The sequence below is a fragment of the Azolla caroliniana genome, unplaced genomic scaffold (assembly GCF_043228905.1).
Source record: "Azolla caroliniana isolate FFs.n. ecotype wild unplaced genomic scaffold, voAzoCaro1.0.p SCAF_12, whole genome shotgun sequence".
Classification (NCBI taxonomy): domain Eukaryota; kingdom Viridiplantae; phylum Streptophyta; class Polypodiopsida; order Salviniales; family Salviniaceae; genus Azolla; species Azolla caroliniana.
In genome coordinates, this window is record NW_028230447.1 from 652,645 (window position 1) to 663,744 (window position 11,100).

General features: G+C 37.4%; 2 protein-coding genes across 4 annotated transcripts; one reads left to right on the plus strand and one right to left on the minus strand.

Annotated features, from left to right (window-relative positions):
* Positions 1–606: 606 nt before the first annotated feature.
* On the plus strand, positions 607–5,401 carry LOC147856705 (uncharacterized). The gene is made up of 4 exons (XM_087328431.1): positions 607–2,666; positions 2,817–3,164; positions 3,442–3,533; positions 3,850–5,401. Exons 1-4 carry the CDS (start codon positions 927–929, stop codon positions 4,985–4,987), a joined length of 3,318 nt encoding a protein of 1,105 aa, XP_087184557.1. The 5' UTR covers positions 607–926; the 3' UTR covers positions 4,988–5,401.
* Positions 5,402–9,116: 3,715 nt separating this feature from the next.
* On the minus strand, positions 9,117–10,844 carry LOC147856706 (protein NOI4-like). Of its 3 annotated transcripts, none has more exons than XM_087328634.1 (4): positions 10,820–10,844; positions 10,647–10,691; positions 9,701–9,934; positions 9,117–9,286 (listed from the first exon to the last, which is right to left on the minus strand). In XM_087328634.1, the coding sequence occupies exons 2-4, from the start codon at positions 10,650–10,652 to the stop codon at positions 9,254–9,256; spliced, it is 273 nt and encodes a 90-aa protein (XP_087184760.1). In that variant the 5' UTR covers positions 10,653–10,691; positions 10,820–10,844; the 3' UTR covers positions 9,117–9,253. The 3 variants fall into 3 exon arrangements, with proteins under 3 accessions (XP_087184760.1, XP_087184759.1, XP_087184758.1); XM_087328633.1 differs by having other exon boundaries at positions 9,701–9,937; XM_087328632.1 differs by lacking the exon at positions 10,820–10,844 and having other exon boundaries at positions 9,707–9,937; positions 10,647–10,755.
* Between the last annotated feature and the right edge of the window lie 256 nt (positions 10,845–11,100).

An 11,100-nucleotide genomic window follows, 5' to 3' on the forward strand; every position in this document is an offset into this window, starting at 1 on the left:
ATCTTCCGGTTTTGATAAACCATGTGTAGATGACCGGAAATAGCCAGTGAGACCCCAGCAGATGACTGGTAATAGCCAGTAAGCGCGCGGCGATGATGTTTTTCAAAATTCTGATGGGATGACCGAGACAGCCGGTACATCCTTCGTGTTATTGGGGGTTCTACTTTTAAAATTGAACGCGGGGATACCGATAATAGCCGGTACTCTTTTTCTGCAGCACACGCAAGAACAAAGCTTCACGCCATTTTCTTCGCATTTGTCCTAACCTGCTTATTGTCGCCACAGAACGCAGGTAAGAATCTTAAACCCTAATTCTGGTTCGGTTTTCTTGCTTCAAATATAAAGCTTGGTAAACCCTAAACCCTAAGGACTAACTCCTCATCTGCTTCGTATACGCCTGTTAATGCCGCAGTCAAAGAGTAAACCCTAATCCTCACCTCCTTGCTTGCTTCATTGAAGCTCGCCATCGCACTGGTAAACTCCAAATCCTAACTACCATTTTCTTGCTCCTATTGTATAAATCGTTAAACACACTCGCGAAATCCAACCCTAACCCGAAAACTGAACCCTAAACCTTTACTGTTCAAGGTAGATAAACCCTAAACCCTAAGGACTAACTCCTCATCTGCTTCGTATACGCCTGTTAATGCCGCAGTCAAAGAGTAAACCCTAATCCTCACCTCCTTGCTTGCTTCGTTGAAGCTCGCCATCGCACTGGTAAACTCCAAATCCTAACTACCATTTTCTTGCTCCTATTGTATAAATCGGTAAACGCACTCGCAAAAATCCAACCCTAACCCGAAAACTGAACCCTAAACCTTTACTGTTCAAGGTAGATAAACCCTAACTTTTCATCTTCTCCATTTGAAAGATCAGAAGCTTAGGGAGAGATAGACAGAAAGAGAGTGCTCCGCATTGCACTCGCGATGGCAGCTTTACAGGCTGGAATGCTCGTTAAGATGCTAGAATTGATCGACGATTCTGAAGCCAAAGTGGCTGGACATCATCGCTCAGTTCTTCTCCGCATCATTGCCATCGTTCCTGCTTTGTCCGGTGGCGATGGTGATGCTGATGAAGGATGTCAGCTGTGGCGTCCTAACCTAGGGTTTCATCTCAGAGTTTCTGATGCTTCCCATTCTCTCTACGTGATGGTTCCTTCTGATGACGAAGAAACGTGCGAGCTTGTTCTCAACGGGGATCTTCAATTAGGTCAGTTTGTATACGCAGACAGACTAGAGAACGGATCGCCATATCCTCGACTTGTTGGAATGAAGTCTGTTCCTGTGCAAAAATTACAATCCAGTGAAGAATTACAGGTATCCGCTTCTATGGTTGAGGAAATTCCACAAAAATCTCCTATCCGCACCGTAGACAGCAGAGCTGGAGAAAGCTCTGTGTTAAGTAAAGTTATTGATGATGCAGATGGCGGTGGCGATGGTGATAAAGATGTTAAATCTTGTATTATAACCACAAAAAGTAGAGAGAGAAGGAAGTCTTACACAGGAAATACTTTAGTGAGCAAATGGGAAATCTCTGCTAATTCTGGTGATCCTAATATCAGATCTTCTGTCGGAGGGCAGAAGCTAAGTATCCATGGTTCCGCTACTGTAAAAGGCGGACCGTCTAATTCGTTATTTTCTCCCTGCAGCAAGAAACGGGTTTTGCCCTCAGAGAACCGGTCTCAAAACTCCAATAAGAAAGGCGGATTGATTTCTTCAGAGAATCAGAGATCAGATCAGCTATGGCAGAATTTTCCTGGTGATGCTACTGACCATAAGAATAATGATGTCAATCTTCTCGCAACTAGGTCGATCAGTAAGCCGTTAGGGTTGAAGTTCTCTGATCATCAACATGAAAAGCTCGCGTTTCCTGCAGACTCTATACAGACCTCGAGTACTAATAGACTATCTCGACCTGTGTTGAAGGTGCGTTCTTCGTATAATAACTGTATAAACGACATCGTTGGCAATACTTCTAATCAACGTGGTAATGTAAACCATATCCATCATCTTAATCATCCACCGCACAGCAAAGCTTTCCTGTTCGAAAAGACACCTATCAAGGGTGCTCAACTGTCTCGCAGATTTTCGAGCATTAACGAAGGAAGACCCGTTCACCATCAGCTTTCTGACGCTAAGAAACCCAATTCAGGTACGGTGAATAATAACTGCAATGTTAACCCGTCTAGGAAATTAAACCTCCCCACCATCTCTGCAACCAGAGATCAGAATGCTTCTGTGATCAGAGAAAGGAGCAACGTCAGAGCTCCATCGCCAAATAGACCGAGTTCTTCAGAATCCCACAGAAATAACTCTACGAAAAATACTAGTAATAATCATACCATGATGAGAAAGAGTTGCACAGTAATTGGCAGAAACATCGTTTCCTCTGTTAATAGCAGTATTAACAATACGACGACTCTATCCCGTGATCGTCAATATGTTCGTTCAAGTACTACTACTATTGCTACTGTTTCTGCCAGGCGTAATGCTAGAATCGATTCTTCCTCTATTTCTTCTTCTTCTTCTTCTGCCATAAGAAGTTCCCGTAAAGGCTGGGATTTTAGACCTGCTGATTGTTTGGTACCTCAAAGAAGCACAGATATGGCGTCCTCTAGATTTTCTTCAGCTCCAAGATCATCTAGAATCAACCAGTTAGCTACACCGGTAGTTAAAATTTACATAATCTTCATTATTTTCCTTATAATCTCCCGTCATCTGGTTTTATGATCACTTCTTTGTTTCTAAATTTTGTTTTTGATCATGTGATTTGATCGGATCTGGTACAACTTTGCAACTTATTATCTCATGCTATAGCTTGCAGCTCGTGGACGTTCCAAAACGCAGGTTAATGCAGAGAATGTAAGAACTAATCAAGCAATTAGTAAATCTTCACAGATTGCATTAACAAGTGTTGATCGTAACCAACGCCCAATTGGTGAAGACAGAAGATCATCAAATACTCACGCAAAGAAAGCTGCCGATATTAATGAAATATTCAAGCCTGTCACAGCTTTTGCTTCTGCACCTTCTTCTGTAATGCATCAGGAACGCTTCCCTACTTCGTTTAACAATAAACCAACAGTTACGATCCATGATAAGAGATGGACCGATGGAAGTGTTTCATGGGATCCAATTTCCCCCTCATTGGCTGGGCTTGCCAAGGTAGTTATAACAGTAATCCATATTCTTCTTCTTCTTCTTGTATGAATGAATGGTGCTTCATCAATCTCAAAATGGTGTCTCTGTATAAACGAAGCTTGAAAAATGCTGTTGTTTTTTGCTTTATGAATCTATCTATGGATAGCATAAATTAGCTTCATATTTAGCTAAAAAATATTGTTGTTCTTTTCTTCACCAATGTGAATTTAGCTTCAATTAAAGAAATTGCTAATATAATGCAAAAAATCTAATTCTTTTGTGAGAATGAAACTGTTCCCAGGAAATAGCAAGTTTTAGGAAAACAGCCTCATCTGCCGCAGCGCAAGCATTACAAGAAGCGTCAGCTGCAGAGATTGTCTTGAGAAACGTGAGGTGAGCAATCTCATCTTCTAATGTGTTGCATACAGTAAATTATTAGAAATTTGGCCATATTATTTTGCGTAGAGTCTCTTTGTTCTTTTCTCGAGAAGTTATTATCTCATATAATGAGCTTTAGTTCAACCAATTCATGCCAACTAACATTCGCCATTTGTAATACTATGGAGATGTATGCATTATATTGAATTTATATCGGTGATGCATTATCATTCTGCTCATAAAAATGTCGCGTTATGTAGTCTATGGATCAATGTGTTCGGATTTCACCTTTTATAGGAAGATATGATGTATGATATCTGTGGGATCACAGCATTTTTGCAGAATTATGCTCTCAATCAAGGCCTGAATCACCAAGGGAATCCATGGAAAAATACTTCAACTTCCATCGCTCTCTTCAACTTGCTACAACTATGTCAAATGAGCTCGCCAAATCATGTCAGAAAAACAACCTATTTTCTGATACTTCTTCTGATGGTCGTAGCTTGGATATTGAAGGAAGACGAAATATTGCTCCCTGTTCTACAGAAAGATTGCGATGTGCAGCTTCCTGGGTCTCTGCTGCACTAGCAACTGATCTTGCCCATGTGAATGAGCACGCTGATAAGGTAGATGAAGAAAATATAAGACTTCCTGAAAGAGACCATTCCATGAAAGGTTCAAAAGTCACCGGTGATTCCATTAAAGCTTCAGAAATCAAAGGCTGCATAAAAGCTTCAGAAAGAGGTTTAATTAAATTTTCTGCTTCTGAAACCTCGAAGAAACCAAATATTTTTACATCAAAAGCTTCATCCCCATCTCCAGGAAAGGCATTAGTACGACCAACTTCCCCTATGTCTCAAAGAAGGATGAGCAATACACCTGTTAATTGTAACAAAATGAGAGTTAAAAGCCATGGCAATAACAGACTTAGATCTTCTTGTTCTTCAGGTGAAATCATTACCAGTGGTAATATACTCTCCAGGAAAGCTGCTTTTGGCATAGTTAGCAATCTATTTGCTCAGCCATCTTCTTCTTCACTTGATATTTCAACAGAGAGTGGATTATTATCCAAGTGTACAAGTACTGAGCAAGAGAGGGTTCTTATGCAACCAGACAATACAATTAAAGCTGAAAGCATCGTACAATTAGCAAGGCAGCTTCAAGCAGAGTCTCAGAAATGGTTCTTCAATTACATGGAAGAAGCTCTTGATTGTGGATTCAAATTCTTGAGTACTGGATCCATCATAAAGGAATCGAAACCACATAGCAATGCAGTTGAAATCGGGATCAGTGATAATGGAGCTCTTGCCTCTGTTCTTCCTCATCTAAAACAGTTGAATGACTGGATAGGAAAATTGGACCACGGAACCTTGGATGCCAAGATGCTTGAAGTTTTATCTAGACTGAAGAAGAAGATATGCCACTTCCTTCTTCAACATATCGGAACAATTAACTCAGCATTGCCATAACCGAGTTGATGTTTATTGGCAAACTTCTCAAATATCCAATAAATGCGATCAGGTGGCAGCATGATCACCATCCAGCTCAAATTTTGTATTCATTTCATTTAAAAGGTTGTTAGGATGCCATTCCTGTAGTAAGGTGACATCAAAAGGCTCTCCACAATGATAGATAGTATGATTGGCATCATCAAGTCTTATACAAATATTTGTTTTCTTAGCTAAGGCTCTTAGTGTGCCATTGTTACTTCGCACCATTCTGATTACAAGGGATGGCAAATCACTGTCTCTTGTAACATGATTATGGTTGAATTGAATGTCGTCATGGTTCCATATTGAATTCATAACACAGAGTACCTCAGAACTATGTTTGGTAATGATGCTGAAGGCTTTAATGGACTATCCATAACATATTGGAGCTCATTGAGGAGGTGTTCCAAACATTAATGCGAGTTTGCCAACAACAATCCTCATTAGGTGTTCCTAACATATTGGGTTTTGCGAGATGGATTTTGATCTTTGGGCAATAGAAAATCCTCTATTATCATTATGTTTAGAATTTAACAGGCAACACATTTGAGGACCTATTTTGTAATGGTACTGTGTGCATGAATCTTCATTATCTGACTGATGATACATAATGAACGTTGAAGTTGTAATGAGAACTTGTATTGTGTGGTGATAAGTCTCCTATTTTATCTTTTGATATGGTAGATCTCATTATGACTTTTGTCGATCAATAAGAACAGAATTGAAAGGACAATTGCATTATTCTTCAAAAAGGAGGCTCATTAGCTGTGTATGGATATGAATGGAATTGGGTGAATCAAATACGTTATTCTTTATTTGTATAGATAACCGAGGCTATGGAAAGACATGTTATGAGGCTTCTATTCCATGCATAATCCAGGAAAAGCAAACTTGTTCATATTTCCTTTGCTTTTTTTAAATTGTTGGTAGAGATATGATCTTTCCTTTCAAGTTAACATGGGTGGTTTGATGTTACCCTCAAGTTACCAGTGTTGGGCAAAGAACTCACATATGTAGCAGCATTGGGAGAGATATCTTTCTAGTTGCATCCGATACATAGATTCAAACACTTCAATAAGTAGATTTTTTTCATCTGCATATGCAGATACGAGTGCATTCCAGAGAGTTGCATCTTTGTATGTTGTGAAGTTATTGGTTGCCTAAACTGGGAACAGCAGTTACACATCCAAATTGTAAACAAAGGGATGGAAGAAGACATTTTTGTTGGTACCATGGATTAGTAGATATGTATGCAAAACCCATGCAACTTTCTCTTAGACGCACAGGCAGAGTCCAATAATTTGCTTGTTCGAATAGTATCGAACTATTGTTTCATGGACTGCACTGACTTCGACATAACTTGATGCTATACTCCTATATGTATTCTAATGTCTATACGATTCTACATTTTGCTTAGGATATTGACTGGAGGAGCATGAATTGAAATAGTTATAGTGGAAATTGAACTTAGGTTACAGATTGATGCATTACCAATCTGTTAGCATGTAAACCCACACTATTGGTTGCACATGTATGATTGTTGGGACTTTAAAATGCCCCTTTGTCTGGTAAGTAAGTCACACATGATGCATTAACAATAGACAATTAGCACATGCCACCATAACTTAGGTATGTGGTTGGTGATACTGAACATAATGCATATGCTATGTATGATTCTCATGACAAAAATGTATGATACATAACATTATGATACTACTGCATAGCTCATAATGAGCTAATACATTATGATTGTCATAAATTATAATGAACTACTAGCTCAACACACCCCAATATTAGGTATATGGTTGTTCCTATATGATGTAATTTCTTTTACATTTAAATGTGAGTGCATGTGCATATAGGCTAATATATGCAAGTTTGTAATATTCACCAAGAAGTTCTGGTTGACACTAACACTCAATAGGAAAATGGCCGGTTCTCCCTGGAAGTATATACATATATATATGTACATTATACATATATATCAACTCTAAATGGAGATGTAGAGGAGGAAAACATGTTATCTCTCTAGCTTAAGTTTGAACATAGACATCAATGTAGAAAGTCCTTTTTCGCCACAAATAATGCACATTCAATTACTTCTATATATCCATGCACGAGTTTTGTTGCACATGAATGCTCCCATTAATTTGAATTCTCTAAATACTATCACACTTTTATCAGTACTATGACCATTTTGTGTCACCCTATGGAAGTCGTTCATTCAATGCTAATTAGAATTACTAGGCTCCTTTCCTCTATTTTTTAGAGTGATTTGTCATAAGGTATCAACGTATTGCCTCGTTAATAATGCATCACTTTCCAATACTTGTCTACATTTTCCCTTTAAGCTTAAAAACGTCACATAGTCGAGGCCTCCAAACTGAATTGCTAGTTCTTCTCCTCAAATAGTTGGATTCTTGTAACTCTAATAGATATTTAGAGATGGATTTCGAATCCCACGAACACACCTAACCTGCAAACTCTAGCAATGCGTGGTGCAACAATCTCATTGTTTTGTGCTCGTTCTCACTTTCAATCCAAATACTAATAGGGTAATGAACATCACCTATTGAGATGTAAATATCTTTGCTTGTTAGCATGGATTCACAAGCAAAAGTTTTCAATTTTTGGTATATTGGTGGATATCATTTTAAATTTATCTTCTCTTTTTCTCCCTCATGCACCATGCCCAAGGTTGGAGCTTCCTCACATATTTGTAAGTGATAACTCTTTTTTGTGCGTATTTGGATTGAACAATGGAAATAGCTTAAAACATAACACCTTCAAATTTGGGTAATCCATAGTACATACACTTGCGTATGGTAATCCAACAAGATTGCCCACACAACTTCAAAAATTTGCCCAAGATCAAAGCTTACCCATACATTTGCTTGTGGTAATCCAACAAGATTGTTCACTCCAAACTAGCTTGATGCCTTATCTATATTATCCCAATCTATTTTGGCCATCCGATTAACTACTCATTATTCTCAAATATAACATTGCCTCTATGGTTTCAACTTCCATTTTATTTATTGGCATTATTTAAACTAGCTTGATGGCTTATCTATATTATCCCAATCTATTTTGGCCATCAAATTAACTGCTCAGTATTCTCAAATATAAAATTGCCTCTAAATGGTTTCAACCTTCATTTGATTTATTGGCATAATTTAAACATGATAGCTATTACTTTACCCAAGTGTCTCTTGTTACTACACAATTGTGTCAAAATAATTGTCTCTATTTCAAGCCCATACAAGCTCAGCTTTCTTTCTTAATATGTCTTGATGGACATTTCCCAATCAATATTCCATCCATGGAAATGCATTTCTTGAAAAACAAAATCATGCACTAGTTGCCAATCTATACACATATTCATTTGTTTCAGATTCCTCTCCATTGCCAAGTATGTACACAAACACATATGTTCTCAATCTTGTGTAAAGCCAAAGCAACTTACTTATTCTCTTCACTAATCTCCTTCCTTAAATTACATTATGCCAATAACTACTTTTGCTTGAGGCAATCATGCCACCATATACCACTACAATGATTAGCATATCTATCAACAAGGCCAACGTAAGCTATTGCAAGGAAATTTTTATTTTTTAATTAGCTACAAGACGCCTTTCTACTAATACTTCTACTATGGTAACGAAATTGCTATTTTCATCGGTTTAATTAGCAATAATTTCAGTAACTACATCGGCTCGACATGAATATTCCTCACTTGTGTTTTTCTGTGCTATGTATAAACATGCAAACATCATATTCTACACCTAGATTTTGACTATGGATACATACATTACGGTTTGGTTACAATCAATTTTGTCCATTTCACAATTGATTGTTCAAACACTCTTCCAATGTTGCAATATGGTCCATGACTGAATTCACTTGTAGGCCAAGCAAAATGAGTGATGATAAGGAGAAAAGGCATTTACATAAGAGGTTAACGCAGATTCACATTAGTTGGGACATTACGAAAAAGAGCGATGACGTGGATGAAAAATAAAGGAGTTACAGCCAGATGGAAAAACTGCTGATTTGGTTTCTTTAAAACATAGAGGAGTTTTTAAGGTTCATGACTTTCCTGTAGGCATTTGTAAGACAAAGTAGGTGTGTAAAAGGGATAAGCTCAAACTATTGCATAAATTTAAGAGAAAACTAACTTATCTACAATATGGATATCCCGTGGTATTATCCACCACAACCAATAATGCAAGAGAGCCAGTTGCATCAAGCAGTTGGTCGGAAGCAGCATGCCCAAATCTAAACATAAAACAGACAGAAAGAGAAAACAATTGATTTAAGCTTCCAATACACTCAAATACTTTGAAAGGAAAGGCAAAATAGAGTTCCATTCATCTTTCTATACTCTCATTGTTCAGAAAAAGAAAATGGAAAAAAGGACAAATTTTCATTACATCTTTTGTATTCATTCATTCATCAAACTTAGAAAACATTGTTATGCAATTTGATGTGAAAGAAAGCATATACATACATATGGAAGACCACCTATGATCATGTTGGAGATCTCTAAAATGTGAGCTCTCAATTCATTTATATTCAAATTTTATAAACCTTAGAAAGGCATTTCAGACTATTTACCCAGATATGGCAGTATTTCAGAATGTTTTGCAAAAAACATTAACACTATAGATAAGAAAGGAAGCAAATATATACTCTTACTGTAGACCTCCGATGATCATGGTGTGCGTCTTTAGGAAGCTTCTGTGAATCAGCATGGATTGATTTTGCATATGAATCTGAATGTGCCTCAGGTGTTGGGATAGATCCACCAGATTGTTTTTCTTTACGTGCTTGACTGAAAATCATCGTGTAACTTTCACCAGAAGATGGATCATTCACATCCCAAGAACCAAATTTTGGAAGAGCTACTAGAGCTCTCTCGTGCTGCTGCTGAAAAGAGAAACAAAAACATTTATTGAAAATGACTAAATTTACACTCTCCTCACTATGAACAAATTTCTTATGAAGAATTTAAAAAAATCTTAGATGAGTTATTACAGTTATCTTGCTGTCACAAGAAAAGAGCAATTTGTCAATACGATTTAACTTACTAAAACGTGATCCCAGAAACAAAAGACGTGAGTAAATGGCGAAATAATCTGCTGTCTTTCAAACAAACATTCCAGAAATCAAAGTTCGAACTTTGAATCTAGGTAGCTTCTAAATCAGGATAAATGTGTTTACAAATCAACGTCATTGGAAGACAGAAGAAACAGGTCTTTCTTAAGAAGAAGTTAACATGAAAACAGAAGAACTGGATCCTTTTTACGAGGAAAGAAACATCAAAAGAGAAGGATTAGCTCTTTTTTACGAGGAAAATAGCATATCAAGACACAATCCAGAAATTTAATACATGAAGAAAGAATCCAGAAAGACAAATGAACCAGTTGTTTTCAAGGATTATCAAGCAGCCTTCATTAAATGGCAATATTCTAAGAAAGTCACAAGCTAAAAGAATAAATGTGATGGTATTGGGAAAACAGAAACAAATCAAGTTGAAAAGATACAAAGAGGAACGAATTAGTGTTTAAAAAATACAAAGACAATAACCAGGTGATGGTTATAGTGATCTATTGAAGAAGGAAGAATGAGATCTTACTGCCATAGTCAAGAGAATAAGTTCCTGCAGCTCCTCTACGATAATCTGAGAGAGAGAGAGAAGGAGAGGAATACTTGTCTTAAAATTCTTGAGAAAACAAGCAGAGAAAGAAATCATTCCTCTCCGATTATTAACAAGAAGAAGCGCACACGAGAAACAAGGAAATTTTTTACTCTGAGGAATGCTTCAAAGATAGAAGGTTTTCCTTCCTCTCTGATTCGTCTTTCTTGCATCTCTCTGCAGCTGCGAAAATCACCCAAAAATGGAATGAATCAAATCTATTTCCATTAATACACTGAAAAAGAGGCCGAACTGTTTGTGTTTTGTTTTCTCTCCTGTCTGATTTCAAACTTTTGGATATTTACCAAAAATACCCTCCTCCAATCCTCTTCCAAACATAAATCGTGATGTCCTTCCTCCTAACAATCGGCAACGGTTCGGTTCGGTTTGAGAG